The following is an 18,122-nucleotide window of genomic DNA, read 5'->3' on the forward strand; positions in this document are numbered from 1 at the left end:
TTCGCGGGCAATGCAAATTGCGGGTACGCCACCAGGTTCTTGGTAGTCTTTCTATCTCAAATATTCTCAATGTACAGTAAACTCGGGGCAGAGGAAAACCAAAATGGAGATAGTAAGACGACTTGATACATTTTGTAAAGAGTGGCGGGAGTGTGTATGGATAGGACCAAATGGCAGGAAACAGGGGAGGCCTTTGCCCAGTAGGACACTCTTAGAGGCTAGTAAATAAATATAGTAAACCATCATGTAGTTTGCTTAGAGCCTTTGCCTTGCCAGTGCACGAAAGCGCTTGGAACATCGGTCCTCGACGAAGTTAGCATTGATTTGTGCGACTATCTTCACGGCGGTCAAGTAGGTACCAAAGAGAATATAATCACTACGTTTTAAGAGACGGGACTTCCATACTAGCCACCTGAAATTCTGAGTAGTATGAAGCGTATGCTAGAATCCTCATCCTGTACCAATAATAGGACAGAAATTATGACAGCTTGATGACAGCAGATGTGGACGGCACTGCTGCCAACATGAGCAACAAAAAGGGATGTGCTTCACACACTGTTAGATATTTTTATCGATATCGATAATTTGAAAAAAAAAATGCGTTGCTTTTAGACTAATTATTAAACTTTCGCAATAAGTACTTTTCGTAACTACTATTTTTTAGGGTTCCGTAGCCAAATGGCAAAAAACGGAACCCTTATAGATTCGTCATGTCTGTCTGTCTGTCTGTCTGTCCGTCCGTCTGTCCGTCTGTCTGTCCGTCCGTATGTCACAGCCACTTTTTTCCGAAACTATAAGAACTATATTGTTGAAACTTGGTAAGTAGATGTATTCTGTGTACCGCATTAAGATTTTCACACAAAAATAGAAAAAAACAATAAATTTTGGGGTTCCCCATACTGTGAACTGAAACTCAAATTTTTTTTTCATCAAACCCATACGTGTGTGGTATATGGATAGGTCTTCAAAAATGATATTGAGGTTTCTAATATCATTTTTTTCTAAACTGAATAGTTTGCGTGAGAGACACTTCCAAAGTGGTAAAATGTGTCCCCCCCCCTGTAACTTCTAAAATAAATAACTAAAAAAAATATATGATGTACATTACCATGCAAACTTCCACCGAAAATTGGTTTGAACGAGATCTAGTAAGTAGTTTTTTTTAATACGTCATAAATCCCCTGAATACGGAACCCTTCATGGGCGAGTCCGACTCGCACTTGGCCGCTTTTTAGGGTTCCGTAGCCAAATGGCAAAAAACGGAACCCTTATAGATCCGTCATGTCTGTCCGTCTGTCCGTCTGTCTGTCCGTCTGTCTGTCCGTCCGTATGTCACAGCCACTTTTCTCCGAAACTATAAGAACTATACTGTTGAAACTTGGTAAGTAGATGTATTCTGTGAACCGCATTAAGATTTTCACACAAAAATAGAAAAAAAACAATTAATTTTTGGGGTTCCCCATACTTCGAACTGAAACTCAATTTTTTTTTTTCATCAAACCCATACGTGTGGGCTATCTATGGATAGGTCTTCAAAAATGATATTGAGGTTCCTAATATCATTTTTTTCTAAACTGAATAGTTTGCGCGAGAGACACTTCCAACGTGGTAAAATGTGTGTCCCCCCCCCCCTAACTTCTAAAATAAGAGAATGATAAAACTAAAAAAAATATATGATGTACATTACCATGTAAACTTCCACCGAAAATTGGTTTGAACGAGATCTAGCAAGTAGTTTTTTTTTTAATACGTCATAAATCGCCTAAATACGGAACCCTTCATGGGCGAGTCCGACTCGCACTTGGCCGCTTTTTAGGGTTCCGTAGCCAAATGGCAAAAAACGGAACCCTTATAGATCCGTCATGTCTGTCTGTCTGTCCGTCTGTCTGTCCGTCCGTATGTCACAGCCACTTTTCTCCGAAACTATAAGAACTATACTGTTGAAACTTGGTAAGTAGATGTATTCTGTGAACCGCATTAAGATTTTCACACAAAAATAGAAAAAAAACAATTAATTTTTGGGGTTCCCCATACTTCGAACTGAAACTCAAATTTTTTATTTCATCAAACCCATACGTGTGGGCTATCTATGGATAGGTCTTCAAAAATGATATTGAGGTTCCTAATATCATTTTTTTCTAAACTGAATAGTTTGCGCGAGAGACACTTCCAACGTGGTAAAATGTGTGTCCCCCCCCCCTAACTTCTAAAATAAGAGAATGATAAAACTAAAAAAAATATATGATGTACAATGTTCGTGAAGTTGACCGCCCCACATCGAGCGCCCGCAAATGGCATATCTATATCGTTAGTTCATCGTTAGTTCACGTTAGTTCAGTATATTAAATCGTTAGGATCCGACTACAACATCGATTTTTTTAAAAAACAAAAGTGGGGAGGTCAACTTCACGCAACCGCCCCAAAATCGATTTTATGGTTTTTATCAATTAGAATCTATAGATAATCGTTAGTTCACGTTAGTTCAGTATATTAAATCGTTAGGATCCGATTCTAAGTATTTTTTTTTTTCAATTTTGTGGGGCGGTCAGCTTCACGTGAAGTTGACCGCCCCATATCGAGCGCCCGCAAATGGCATATCAATATCGTTAGTTCATCGTTAGTTCACGTTAGTTCAGTATATCAAATCGTTAGGATCCGACGCATAACTTGTGTGCGAATTTTTTAAAGTAGGGGATAGCGCCAGCACCGTCTTCCACTCTAAAACCGTATTTATGGTTCCTATCAATTGGAATCGATATGTAGTCGTTAGTTCATCGTTAGTTCACGTTAGTTCAGTATATTAAATCGTTAGGATCCGACTACAAAATCGATTTTTTTTAAAAACAAAAGTGGGGAGGTCAACTTCACGCAACCGCCCCAAAATCGATTTTATGGTTTTTATCAATTAGAATCGATAGATAATCGTTAGTTCACGTTAGTTCAGTATATTAAATCGTTAGGATCCGATTCTAAGTATTTTTTTTTTTTCAATTTTGTGGGGCGGTCAGCTTCACGTGAAGTTGACCGCCCCATATCGAGCGCCCGCAAATGGCATATCAATATCGTTAGTTCATCGTTAGTTCACGTTAGTTCAGTATATCAAATCGTTAGGATCCGACGCATAACTTGTGTGCGAATTTTTTAAAGTAGGGGATAGCGCCAGCACCGTCTTCCACTCTAAAACCGTATTTATGGTTCCTATCAATTGGAATCGATATGTAGTCGTTAGTTCATCGTTAGTTCACGTTAGTTCAGTATATTAAATCGTTAGGATCCGACTACAACATCGATTTTTTTTTTAAACAAAAGTGGGGAGGTCAACTTCACGCTACCGCCCCAAAATCGATTTTATGGTTTTTATCAATTAGAATCGATAGATAATCGTTAGTTCACGTTAGTTCAGTATATTAAATCGTTAGGATCCGATTCTAAGTATTTTTTTTTTCAATTTTGTGGGGCGGTCAGCTTCACGTGAAGTTGACCGCCCCATATCGAGCGCCCGCAAATGGCATATCAATATCGTTAGTTCATCGTTAGTTCACGTTAGTTCAGTATATCAAATCGTTAGGATCCGACGCATAACTTGTGTGCGAATTTTTTAAAGTAGGGGATAGCGCCAGTACAGTCTTCCACTCTAAACCCGTATTTATGGTTCCTATCAATTGGAATCGATATGTAGTCGTTAGTTCATCGTTAGTTCACGTTAGTTCAGTATATTAAATCGTTAGGATCCGACTACAACATCGATTTTTTTTTTTTTAACAAAAGTGGGGAGGTCAACTTCACGCTACCGCCCCAAACTCGATTTTATGGTTTTTATCAATTAGAATCGATAGATAATCGTTAGGTCACGTTAGTTCAGTATATTAAATCGTTAGGATCCGATTCTAAGTATTTTTTTTTTTTCGATTTTGTGGGGCGGTCAGCTTCACGTGAAGTTGACCGCCCCATATCGAGCGCCCGCAAATGGCATATCAATATCGTTAGTTCATCGTTAGTTCACGTTAGTTCAGTATATCAAATCGTTAGGATCCGACGCATAACTTGTGTGCGAATTTTTTAAAGTAGGGGATAGCGCCAGCACAACCTTCCACTCTAAAACCGTATTTATGGTTCCTATCAATTGGAATCGATATGTAGTCGTTAGTTCATCGTTAGTTCACGTTAGTTCAGTATATTAAATCGTTAGGATCCGACTACAACATCGATTTTTTTTTTTAAACAAAAGTGGGGAGGTCAACTTCACGCTACCGCCCCAAAATCGATTTTATGGTTTTTATCAATTAGAATCGATAGATAATCGTTAGTTCACGTTAGTTCAGTATATTAAATCGTTAGGATCAGATTCTAAGTATTTTTTTTTTTTTCAATTTTGTGGGGCGGTCAGCTTCACGTGAAGTTGACCGCCCCATATCGAGCGCCCGCAAATGGCATATCAATATCGTTAGTTCATCGTTAGTTCACGTTAGTTCAGTATATCAAATCGTTAGGATCCGACGCATAACTTGTGTGCGAATTTTTTAAAGTAGGGGATAGCGCCAGTACAGTCTTCCACTCTAAACCCGTATTTATGGTTCCTATCAATTGGAATCGATATGTAGTCGTTAGTTCATCGTTAGTTCACGTTAGTTCAGTATATTAAATCGTTAGGATCCGACTACAACATCGATTTTTTTTTTTTAACAAAAGTGGGGAGGTCAACTTCACGCTACCGCCCCAAACTCGATTTTATGGTTTTTATCAATTAGAATCGATAGATAATCGTTAGGTCACGTTAGTTCAGTATATTAAATCGTTAGGATCCGATTCTAAGTATTTTTTTTTTTCGATTTTGTGGGGCGGTCAGCTTCACGTGAAGTTGACCGCCCCATATCGAGCGCCCGCAAATGGCATATCAATATCGTTAGTTCATCGTTAGTTCACGTTAGTTCAGTATATCAAATCGTTAGGATCCGACGCATAACTTGTGTGCGAATTTTTTAAAGTAGGGGATAGCGCCAGCACAGTCTTCGACTCTAAAACCGTATTTATGGTTCCTATCAATTGGAATCGATACGTAGTCGTTAGTTCATCGTTAGTTCACGTTAGTTCAGTATATTAAATCGTTAGGATCCGACTACAACATCGATTTTTTTTTTAAACATAAGTGGGGAGGTCAACTTCACGCTACCGCCCCAAAATCGATTTTATGGTTTTTATCAATTAGAATCGATAGATAATCGTTAGTTCACGTTAGTTCAGTATATTAAATCGTTAGGATCCGATTCTAAGTATTTTTTTTTTTTAATTTTGTGGGGCGGTCAGCTTCACGTGAAGTTGACCGCCCCATATCGAGCGCCCGCAAATGGCATATCAATATCGTTAGTTCATCGTTAGTTCACGTTAGTTCAGTATATCAAATCGTTAGGATCCGACGCATAACTTGTGTGCGAATTTTTTAAAGTAGGGGATAGCGCCAGCACCGTCTTCCACTCTAAAACCGTATTTATGGTTCCTATCAATTGGAATCGATATGTAGTCGTTAGTTCATCGTTAGTTCACGTTAGTTCAGTATATTAAATCGTTAGGATCCGACTACAACATCGATTTTTTTTTTAAACATAAGTGGGGAGGTCAACTTCACGCTACCGCCCCAAAATCGATTTTATGGTTTTTATCAATTAGAATCGATAGATAATCGTTAGTTCACGTTAGTTCAGTATATTAAATCGTTAGGATCCGATTCTAAGTTTTTTTTTTTTTCAATTTTGTGGGGCGGTCAGCTTCACGTGAAGTTGACCGCCCCATATCGAGCGCCCGCAAATGGCATATCAATATCGTTAGTTCATCGTTAGTTCACGTTAGTTCAGTATATCAAATCGTTAGGATCCGACGCATAACTTGTGTGCGAATTTTTTAAAGTAGGGGATAGCGCCAGCACAGTCTTCGACTCTAAAACCGTATTTATGGTTCCTATCAATTGGAATCGATACGTAGTCGTTAGTTCATCGTTAGTTCACGTTAGTTCAGTATATTAAATCGTTAGGATCCGACTACAACATCGATTTTTTTTTTAAACTTAAGTGGGGAGGTCAACTTCACGCTACCGCCCCAAAATCGATTTTATGGTTTTTATCAATTAGAATCGATAGATAATCGTTAGTTCACGTTAGTTCAGTATATTAAATCGTTAGGATCCGATTCTAAGTATTTTTTTTTTTCAATTTTGTGGGGCGGTCAGCTTCACGTGAAGTTGACCGCCCCATATCGAGCGCCCGCAAATGGCATATCAATATCGTTAGTTCATCGTTAGTTCACGTTAGTTCAGTATATCAAATCGTTAGGATCCGACGCATAACTTGTGTGCGAATTTTTTAAAGTAGGGGATAGCGCCAGCACCGTCTTCCACTCTAAAACCGTATTTATGGTTCCTATCAATTGGAATCGATATGTAGTCGTTAGTTCATCGTTAGTTCACGTTAGTTCAGTATATTAAATCGTTAGGATCCGACTACAACATCGATTTTTTTTTTAAACAAAAGTGGGGAGGTCAACTTCACGCTACCGCCCCAAAATCGATTTTATGGTTTTTATCAATTAGAATCGATAGATAATCGTTAGTTCACGTTAGTTCAGTATATTAAATCGTTAGGATCCGATTCTAAGTATTTTTTTTTTTTTCAATTTTGTGGGGCGGTCAGCTTCACGTGAAGTTGACCGCCCCATATCGAGCGCCCGCAAATGGCATATCAATATCGCTAGTTCATCGTTAGTTCACGTTAGTTCAGTATATCAAATCGTTAGGATCCGACGCATAACTTGTGTGCGAATTTTTTAAAGTAGGGGATAGCGCCAGCACAGTCTTCCACTCTAAAACCGTATTTATGGTTCCTATCAATTGGAATCGATATGTAGTCGTTAGTTCATCGTTAGTTCACGTTAGTTCAGTATATTAAATCGTTAGGATCCGACTACAACATCGATTTTTTTTTTTTAAACAAAAGTGGGGAGGTCAACTTCACGCTACCGCGCCAAAATAGATTTTATGGTTTTTATCAATTAGAATCGATAGATAATCGTTAGTTCACGTTAGTTCAGTATATTAAATCGTTAGGATCCGATTCTAAGTATTTTTTTTTTCAATTTTGTGGGGCGGTCAGCTTCACGTGAAGTTGACCGCCCCATATCGAGCGCCCGCAAATGGCATATCAGTATCGTTAGTTCATCGTTAGTTCACGTTAGTTCAGTATATTAAATCGTTAGGATCCGACACATAACTTGTGTGCGAATTTTTTAAAGTAGGGGATAGCGCCAACACCGTCTTCCGCTCCAAAACTTTATTTATGGTTCCTATCAATTGGAATCGATATGTAGTCGTTAGTTCATGTTAGTTCAGTATGTGAAATCGTTAGGATCCGACTACATTACGTATTAAAAAAAAATAACATAAGTGGGGCGGTCAACTTCACGCTACCGCCCCATAATCGATTTTATGGTTTCTTTCAATTAGAATCGATAGATATTCGTTAGTTCACGTTAGTTCAGTATATCAAATCGTTAGGATCCGACGCGTAACTTGTTTGCGAATTTTTTAAAAAGTGTGTACCAAAAACGGTCACCCATCCAAGTACTGACCCCGCCCGACGTTGCTTAACTTCGGTCAAGAATCACGTTTGTTTTGTTGTATTGGAGCCCCACTTAAATCTTTATTTTATTGTGTTTTTAGTATTTGTTGTTATAGCGGCAACAGAAATACATCATCTGTGAAAATTTCAGCTGTCTAGCTATCACAGATCACGAGATACAGCCTGGTGACAGACGGACGGACAGCGGAGGCTTAGTAATAGTTGGTATTAGGCTCCCGTTTTACCCTTTGGGTACGGAACCAATACCAATATGATCGGATCAAGCGATACCAATATGTACAATGACAGCATTATTCTAGACACCTATGATTACGACTTTCCACTGCCGTGTTGCTTTGGGCTTTGTACTAACAAATTTTGACTAAAGCTTAAAACTACTGGGTCTATACAAAATAGTTCGTTACCTATAGATGGCAAGAAAACCTATTAGAAATGTGCAGTCAAGCGTGAGTCGGACTAATTACGTACATTTTGAATCCCTACGGGGTTTTAAACGGCAATTCTCTCGCGTTTCATAAAAAGAATACATTGTTAAAAATTGGGTAATGTACCCCTTGGAACGCGAGTCCGACTCGCACTTGGCCGGTTTTTTTCAACACAGTTTAATATTGTCAATATCTGTGTCCGATTGTTTTCCTTTTTAGAGCATAGAGGGCTATTGCCATAGTAAATTTTGTAGTCACGGTACATTTACTGCCATCTATCGACACACGATTAAAACTTAAAATAAAATTGAAAATGTATAAATTAATCAAAATATGTATACGGATAAATGATTTTTAATTTTTATTGTTCCATACTGACCCACGTTCTTTCACTGATATGTGTTCAAATTTTTAAATATCAAACGGTGTCGTCAACGCCTTCTAGCCGAGAATAGGCCTAAGGTATGGCGCCATCTATTCGAGAATGACTTTTCTTGATTTCGGAGGCACGTTTTTTTCTTAGACTTTATTTATTCTTATACGGAGTTACATATATCTTTGCTAGAGCCGAAGGGCTGTTTAAAACGATACGCTTATGCGATTTATGCATACAATTCCGATCGAACACAGCACAGCGCCATCTGTTGTATACTGCTCTAACTACGTGGCCGGCCACGTAGTTAAAGCTGAAGTATACAACAGATGGCGCTGTGCTGTGTTGCTAAGCTTTTGTCGCCAAAATTTGGGCCATACTATCTTATTACAAAAGAGATTATGAGCAATCACCCGTCCCGATCGTTTGAACTTTATGAACAAAGAAACTTTGTCGACATTGCCTTACACACTTTGATTTTTTGAAAATAGCGCCATCTAGCATCGAATAGTTAAACTACACACACGGTGTAGTTCCACTTCTCCACTAAAGATGTCACTACCAACGCCTATGCCCTCCTGTAAATATTAATTGGATTGCAGATTTTATTTTTATTTTATTATTAAGGTTCACCAACAGTGACAACAACAACTTATGCACTAAGACACTTGCGTACTATTCAATTGTGATTGCCCCACCAATTACAGGCGAACACAGCACGCATATTACTCTAAACATTTTAATATGATAAGAAGAAGGAATAAGGATATTGATTGATTGAGTTCAGTTACCTAAAATCAAGGAGTACAAGATGTGCAATCGTCACTTAAGTGTTTGCAGTAGGTACAGTTTTAAGTCGCTTTTAAACTTATTCTTATTTGGCTCATGCCGAATGTTCTCGGTTAGACTATTCAGGTAATACGAAATTGAATTTTGCTAATAGTTCTGTCACCATAATAGTTACTAACCCGGGGGACTTCAAATTTTCGCGCGGTTACTGCCCTTGTTTTATGTTATGAGCCCTTATTCTTTAGAGCGAGCGTTCACCGATTGTGCGAAATAACACTCTCGATAGATTGCGTTAGCGCTCGGTACGCGACAACGCAGACAAGTATAATTTTGATACTTTTCAACTTAATTGCAAGTAAATTCATTTTAACGTTATATTGGCACTCTTTATTATTACAAGCTTTTATTTAGTTTCACCTGTCCCGTTGTCTGTAATCAAATCTTGCAAGTTAAATTTCAAAGTGGATCACCACTTCCCGGTTTCCGATTGAGCTGAAATTTTGCATGCATGTATAAAGGTTAGAACTGCGAACAAGTGAGCGAGCGAAGTGAGCGAGCGAAGGGAGCGAGCAAGACTTTCCGGGGCACTCCGACTCGGATAGGTTAGGTTCAGAAGTCGATGTTAGGTCTTTTTTAGGGTTCCGTAGCCAAATGGCAAAAAACGGAACCCTTATAGATTCGTCATGTCTGTCTGTCTGTCCGTCTGTCCGTCTGTCTGTCCGTCCGTATGTCACAGCCACTTTTCTCCGAAACTATAAGAACTATACTGTTGAAACTTGGTAAGTAGATGTATTCTGTGAACCGCATTAAGATTTTCACACAAAAATAGAAAAAAAAAAACAATAAATTTTTGGGGTTCCCCATACTTCGAACTGAAACTCAAAAAAATTTTTTTTTCATCAAACCCATACGTGTGGGGTATCTATGGATAGGTCTTCAAAAATGATATTGAGGTTTCTAATATCATTTTTTTCTAAACTGAATAGTTTGCGCGAGAGACACTTCCAAAGTGGTAAAATGTGTGTGTCCCCCCCCCCCCTGTAACTTCTAAAATAAGAGAATGATAAAACTAAAAAAAATATATGATGTACATTACCATTACTTCCACCGAAAATTGGTTTGAACGAGATCTAGTAAGTAGTTTTTTTTTATACGTCATAAATCGCCTAAATACGGAACCCTTCATGGGCGAGTCCGACTCGCACTTGGCCGCTTTTTTTGCGAGCCTTGCTCCGGCTCTTAGGGCGAACTGCGTAATCGTAATCGTATGCCAGAATTATAGTGACTAGATAGATTCGGGGAAAAACCATTATTTAGTATGGCGTTTAAATATTCTATTAAATAGTATTATTACAATTAATAATATGGACAACAACACGTATGGCACTCGTACGTTCTGAAATCTAATAATCGGGTAAACAAAGAGTATGTCACATTATTTTTATGGTAAACAAACAATTCGGGCAAATACAATTCGGGCATATGAGTATTATTTTATACAATTTTCGGACAAACAATAGACAACCCTCGGAAACTATGCGTTCTAACGATTCATCATTGTACAAAATGAAAGCTGATTAAATTTGCTACAAGTTTTATTTAGTACAGTTTTTAGATATCTTGAGGGCCCTCCACAGTTGTACGCGAATCACGGCGCGAAGCCGCGAACGCGTGTGGCGTCGATTTCACAGATTGTTCACGCCTTCTCGCTTTGTTCCCCGTTTTTTGTCGGTTTTTCGGCCAGCGTCAAAGGAGGCGCGAAGCGCGAACTTGTAAAACTCCATAATACACACTATTTTGGCTCATCAGTTGCAAGATAAATATTAATTCTATTATACATAGCGGCTATATTTTACGGTTTTACAACAAAACAAAATGGAAAAATAGCTACAGCAAGTATGATGCCTTAGATAAATGACAGTTAAACTCGATAAGCTGATGCTTTTCAGCCATCTTGGCCCGAACTAAACTGCGAAATCACCGAGAAGTTTGCGAGTGTGGAGTCATACGTCAACGTCGCGATATGTTCGCTCGGCGAAGTCGCGCCGCGATTCACGCACAATAGTCTGGAGGGGGGTTTGTATAGGGCCCTCCACACTCGTGCGCGAATCGCCGCGAACGCGAGTGTGGAGTCGATTTCGCAGATCTGCTACACTGTTAAAATCTTTCGGGTTCCTTTTCTCGTGAGCAGCGTGAATATTATTGATGTAAATTTAATGCAAAATTATAGACATTCAAGAGCGGCTATCTCAAAAACTAAACAAGATACCTATCGAAAAACTCGACTGTATAAAACGTGTAGCAAATTTAATCAGCTTTCTAAGATATTATAAGCAAAAAACCGAAAAATGGAACCTTCAAATCAAACCCCCCTACCCCCGCTCAAGGGCTATGGCCGGGGACTTTTGATATTTTCACCTCCTAACGAGTCCAAACAAAGTTACTAAGTAAAAAATGTGTCCCAAGCATTTCCCTCTATACCTTTTCGTTGCCTGACCTAAATGTAGTCAATATGATGGGTGCTGATGCTGAAGGGGCGGCTACAGGGTCTGAGCCTAGGGCGGCAAAGACTGCAAATCCGCCACTGCGTGCAGTAAAATAAAATACTCCTGCGACAGTACCTACATCATGTGACTCCCGTTGCAAATGGAAGCAGCTAACCTAATGCCGCCATTGCAATTATTACACATATAACATGCCTGGTTAATACCTAACATCGATTTGTTCCCACAGGCCAAATTATTTATATAAGACGTATTTTTTTGTAATCTTTGTGCTATGTTGTAAATATACATTCGTATTGACGAAAGATTTTAATTAGTTTTTCTTTTATCACTGAATCCATATTAAAAACCAGCACGCGCACCGACCGAGTTGTAAATAAATACAAGCGAGCTGCGCGTGTACACGCACAGCACCTATTCAGCACCGAGCTGTGCGTGTCCGAACCTGCTCGGTTCGCCCTCTCATAGGGATCGCAGTTAAACACAACGTCATCACTGCACGCAACGAAGCGACGTTGCCGCTCCGCTGCGTGGACGCGTGCACGCAGTACGCTGAGTACGCAGCCGGTTTGTCTCGTCGGAGCTGCGTTGCGTGCAAGTCACGCGTACGCGCACGTCACGCACACGTCACGCAAGCGGTGTGTCCTCTCTTATGTGTTTTCGTATTCTACAACGCAGCGGGACGCGTACGTGTACGTTGCACGTCACGCACACGCATCCGGTGTGGCTTGGCCTTTAATCACCGCTCATGGCGCTCATTGTAAATTGAACCTAGGGTTGCCAGATCGAAAGGCGCTAAAAATAAGGCGGGAAACAATATAATTTATTCGGGATTTTGGGACTTAAGTCGGAAAAAAAAACATTCAAATTAAAGTAATTGAATAAAAAACAACGATATTTTACATTATTGGCACCACGTCAGCTGCTCTGCCCAATCTCGCCACGCGCGCGCGCTGACGGGCTCGACGCGGGTCGCTCGCTCGTCCGACGATATATAGCAGGGATGGTGCGGATGCCGATTTTTTGACATCCACGGATGCGGATTTTTAAAGGCTCACATCCGCGGGGGTGCGTATCATAATGAATACGCACTTTTGGTATAATTTCAGTTTACAAACGTTCAAAACGTATACTAATCTTATGTATAATGCACTAAATCTATATTTTCAATTAGTATAACATAAAAATAATATAACATACAATATACATATCGCTGTTTGGTATAACATACAAATAAACGAATAACATTTAATGTAACTTTCATTACGCATAAAAATTAAAATAAAATAACATCTCATATAAGTACCTACCTACGCTTTTTCCCCGAGGTTTTCACGGAGGTCACACTAAATCAATAGGTAGGTTACGTTCGTTAGGTAGCTTGAGGTGCCCGAAGGGCAAACAGCCCAGAAATAGGAGCCCCGCGAAGCGGGGCTCCGTCTAGTTTAGTTGTGAAGCAAATGTTTTTTTTTTAAACAGTGCGGTGAGACCCATGGTAGAAATAAGAAGAAACTGCTACCAGAAAAGTGGGTTAGGTTAGAACTGTAACCCCCCCAAAGAAAAAGAAACTTCAATCTGAAATTTGTTTTGTATATTATTTCAACGTTATACCTTTTTATACTTATCATAAACGATATTATATGTAAAGTTCATTATACATAATAAAATTATAGAATTCATTGTTATACGTATCGCACGTTATACTTATTGCACGTTATGCCATTCAAAATTATACTAATTGAATTTATATATTCTGAGCAATATATTATAGGTTTGTATACGTTCTATTACTTACCACATCCGCGGATGCGGATGTCAAGATAGGTACAAAAAACGTCAAATATTACATTTTAGTAATTTTTATTTCAAAAAACCGGCCAAGTGCGAGTCGGACTCGCGTTCCAAGGGTTCCGTACATTAAGTCCCACTTACGCTTGACTGCTAATTTCTAATAGGTTTTTTGGCTAATGACTAAATTACCTAGCAGTCTAGCACTTACGCCGATGCTAAGACGTTCCTGTAGCGACCTGGGGGCCGATTTTTGAATTTCGATCGCTCGATTTCGTCACTCGAAAATCGGTGGAAAACGGCGAAATGCTATAATTTTTGAAATACGAGCGATCGAAATTTGGAATCTATTGGTATTGATCTATTAGTAGAATTTAAATGCCTAGTAGTGGAGATATTAATTAACGAAATACACGAAATCGAGTGGTCGAAATTCAAAAATCGGCCCCCTGTTCCACATCCGCATCCGCATTAAATCCGCATCGATTTTATGCGGATGCGGATGTTGAAAATAATGCGGAAGTTCCGCGGTTGCGGATGCGGATATTCGCAACATCCCTGGACGATAGTTCGGAACTTGAAATTACTGTTTTATAACGTGAAGCTGATTTTCGGGACAATTTTCACTTGGTCGGGAATCGTGAACACATTCTAAACTTTAAAGTAAGTAAGATCTTCTCTTCTTCCTCGCGTTATCCCCGCATTTTGCCACGGCTCACATAGGAGCCTGGGGTCCGCTTGACAACTAATCTCATGATTTGACGTAGGCACTAGTTTTTACGAAAGCGACAGCCATCTGACCTTCCAACCCAGAGGGGAAACTAGGCCTTATTGGGATTAGTCCGGTTTCCTCACGATGTTTTCCTTCACCGAAAAGCGACTAGTACTTAAATATCAAATGATATTTCGTACATAAGTTCCGAAAAACTCATTGGTACGAGCCGGAGTTTGAACCCGCGACCTCCGGATTACAAGTCGCACGCTCTTACCGCTAGGCCACCAGCGCTTTTAAAAAAAGTAAGTAAGACTCTCCTCAAAATCTCCTTCAATTTCTTGCGGCACGAACTCTGCAACCTCATCAGAAAATAAAGATTTACCTATGTTTAAACTTAGCGTTGTTTCCGGTCAATGGCGCACGGGACACTGATAAGCGCACGTTACCCAGAGATGTGCAAAGCTGTTGTCGATTATTATTACCTACTAATCAGCGAACTGCAGTGTCGTTACTACAAAATAAATGCGTCCAAAGTTAAAACGACCGTTTTTGTTTTGAGTTCATAGATCGACGAATCCAGATACATAAAAACTAGTTTTATGGATTCAAAAGGTACTTAAATACAAAATACAGTATGTAGCTACTTTTTAGTGTTCCGTACAAAACTTTGTTCACGGAAAACTTTTTAATTATCTATCGTAAAATTTTAATAATCACAATTATTTACCTAGTGAAGCTATAGCACAGAATAACTAATAGTACTACCGTACAGAAAATTCACCCCTTCACAAAAGTCAGGTTTAGGTATAAAATTACACCTATATCGCCGCCTGCAAGCAAAATTGAAACTTATAACCGCGCACGAACCGTGAATCTCCTTTGCGCGCCGCAGTTTTATGACAGAGCTGTGAGTGTCGGCACGGGGTTATCACTTGACAAGTTTTTATACCTATACCCACTGATTTATTGTTTTTAAGATAAATATGTAGGAATTACAAACGTTGATTACGTAAACATACATGTTTTATCCGAAAATAGCATGTCTGATTCTCGCGGAGTAAGTTTCGAAGCCATTGTGTATTTTCAATTTTGCGCGAGCGCCACGTGACACGACTATCGTGCACGCCGAGCGGCAGCCCACTGCTATACGCCTGTCTGATGGGCGCGCCGGCCAAATGTACCTAAACTGCGGAGTGACACCCCCCTGGCTATAGTTCGTTTTTTTTAGCATAAAGCCCTTGCTACACGGTCGCCGACAAGCCTTCTAACCGTCTGACCTTGGTCTGTCCTTGGTCAGTTTTGGTCAAATTTTGTTGGAAACAACTGTCTACACGGTCCGTCCAGACCAAGGCCACGCGGTCTGAGGGGCTTGTCGGCGACCGTGTAGCAAGGGCTTTAGAAATAAGTTTCTATTTAGATGGCTATGAAATCAATCCTTTCTTCCACCCCTTTGGATAGTAAGGTTCCCGCGGACGGTTAACACGTTCACTGTCAGGCCAAAATCCATGCCATTCGCTACATGTCGGCGTTAAAACAAACAACTATATAAGACTCCCCCGTGGAGTCCAATCGCGCACTTGACAAATAAACAACGCTGCATGTCAAGAACTCCGCTCGGGAGTTCATTTGTTTCTTTACCGTATGTCGTCGACTCCGCTAAGGAGTCCAGGGCTGTCACAGACCAAAATTGCAGAGACCAAGCATTTTTAAATTTATAACACAATACATTCAGGCTGCGTTCAGAAAGAAGCTCGCCGTTCTATTGGCCTTGATGGCGTCGCGGGCGGGCGGGCGGTCTAGTGTAGTGTGCTCAGCAGTGGGACGTATATAGGCTGACAGGATGATGATTATATTGATTATACATATCGCGTCTGCGGCCAGCGTAATGTGGCCGCTACACGGGCGCGATTAAGAGTGAGAAATAACAATGTTAGAATGAGACATCAGCTGTCAAATTAGTCGCGTGACTTTTTTGTGGCGCACGCGATTTGATAATGAGTCGAGGACATTTCTTTTTACGAAATCTTAGTAATTTATTAGGGAAAATCTCAGAGAAAATAAATGATGTTGTTTTTTGCAAACAAATAATAATACATGCTATTCATTGAACAACGTTATGCAACATTTTATTCGGTTTCCGAATGAGAATTTTGTGCGTCTGTGCCCAGCCTAATATCGGCATCGTGAACCAAACGTCAAATGTGACATTTCCCTTACTCAAATAAAATAACGAATCGTGCGCACTATGGGCAACTGGTAATTAACAATTCACTATTAGTTTTCTTGTTGTAGTAATATAATTGTCATTAAAATTAATATAATGTACTTCTTTTTTTATAGCTGACGTAAACACGATGGTTTTAAAGGTATTTATTGTCGTGTGGTTCGATTTGGCACCTATACCTACTTATTTTAATATCATACTGCACTTGGGATGTGTAATGCTGCCGATATTGTTTGTGCTGGCTTAAATTAACATTGCCTTACAGCGTGTGTTGTCCAACTAACCTCTGAAATACTTGTGGGGATGCATTTGGAATGGTTGAATCAGTTTTACGTTGATAACTGATACTAATGTTACTGACTACTTAATGGTTTAATACTTAATTATGACTTGCAGCATTCAGAGGACCCCATGCGGATGCCTGGAATGGCTTATGCCGTGTACCAAAATGTAAGTTTCTTACAAGCTTTTATATCATTTGCACTGTTACTACGTTCTAAAAATAAGGTTGACACACAAGTCTCTTTGAAATAAGGTGATAAATTTGTCCGAAGTTATAGAATTCTACTTAGTTTAATTAATTTATGATACTGTTTGTTTATGTAATTAGTAGACAAGTCATTTAACAAAGTTTAGCAAATATTAAGTGCCTAACACCTAGCTTGTCATAACATGTATTTATAGTTTTATTTTTATTCATACTGGGAGCTCAAACATTAATGATTGATATATTCACAGAAACAATGAGCAAACACCGCTGCTGAGCCAGCAGGAGCCACTGGCGGAGCTGCTGCCGGAGCCGCTGCCAGAGCAGCCCCCAGAGCAGCGTTGTAGCCTTTCCGACCACAGGCTTTGGCTACAACTCAGGCTGTACAGGGCGCTGCTCCTGCCCGAAGAACCCAGGCAGCCGCTTGACCCGTCGGAGCTCCTGGCTGCTCAACAGCGGTGGCGGGCAGCTGTAAAAGCTGCGCAGGAACGCTGCTTCAAATAGGGAGCCCTATGCATTATTAATTTGGTGTGTATAGGGCTCCCTAATATAAATGAATTAAAATTATCGATTTTTAAATTTGAGTTTCATTACAATCTATTACATCAAACTACTAAAAGCCTGGAATCATATAGCTTATGATATTATTATTAACTTTTGAAATAATCCTACAAACATACATCCAGTCTAAAAATGAAATGATTATGGTGAAGATGTAAATCCTTGAGAGGGAGGCAATAAAAATACTTGTCAGTTGCAATTATTTATTTACATATTGTACATTAATTGTATTTGTGAAATGAAGGAAAACATTCCAGACAAAAACCGGGTGAAGATGGGCACTTGACACACTGGTGACACAAAGTTTGTTTTCTAACTTTTGATGTATCCCAGCATTGCTTGCACCTTTTTCTTTTAGTACGGCCACCCTCAGGTTTAGGCAGGTGCGAGGGATAGTGAATACCCTGATTATTATTAATTTCGCCAGGTATACTCAAAGGTGGCGGTGGCAGCAAACTTGTAATAACGGCTTCTCTGAAGTTAAAGTAACTAGTTTTACCATTTTTATATGTTACTAATACAAACAGAATAAAAGATTAATAATCCTCAAAAAACGAGATATAGTGACAACCCTAAAAAATCGACTGTTTCGTAAGAACTCGCTAGAGGAGTCGGATGACATTGCCATTGG

At 39.6% G+C, this 18,122-nt stretch overlaps 2 protein-coding genes across 3 annotated transcripts in view; both read left to right on the forward strand.

Annotated features, from left to right (window-relative positions):
• LOC134649371 (uncharacterized) overlaps window positions 1-18,122 on the forward strand; it is a 385,348-nt gene that overhangs the window by 89,809 nt on the left and 277,417 nt on the right. The gene's annotated exons all lie outside the window — the stretch shown is intronic.
• On the forward strand, window positions 16,473-17,586 carry LOC134649818 (uncharacterized). Of its 2 annotated transcripts, XM_063504648.1 has the most exons (3): window positions 16,473-16,585; window positions 16,840-16,893; window positions 17,182-17,586. In XM_063504648.1, exons 2-3 carry the CDS (start codon window positions 16,877-16,879, stop codon window positions 17,432-17,434), a joined length of 270 nt encoding a protein of 89 aa, XP_063360718.1. In that variant the 5' UTR covers window positions 16,473-16,585; window positions 16,840-16,876; the 3' UTR covers window positions 17,435-17,586. The 2 variants fall into 2 exon arrangements, with proteins under 2 accessions (XP_063360718.1, XP_063360717.1); XM_063504647.1 differs by having other exon boundaries at window positions 16,479-16,893.

Source organism: Cydia amplana, chromosome 7 (genome assembly GCF_948474715.1).
Source record: "Cydia amplana chromosome 7, ilCydAmpl1.1, whole genome shotgun sequence".
NCBI lineage: Eukaryota > Metazoa > Arthropoda > Insecta > Lepidoptera > Tortricidae > Cydia > Cydia amplana.

Bases quoted from the DNA above. Each gene is read 5' to 3' on its own strand.
- LOC134649818 (XM_063504647.1), top strand. From the start codon at position 16,829: ATGACTTGCAGCATTCAGAGGACCCCATGCGGATGCCTGGAATGGCTT. The intron at 16,894-17,181 runs GTAAGTTTCTTA...ATATATTCACAG, and splicing joins CTTATGCCGTGTACCAAAAT to AAACAATGAGCAAACACCGC.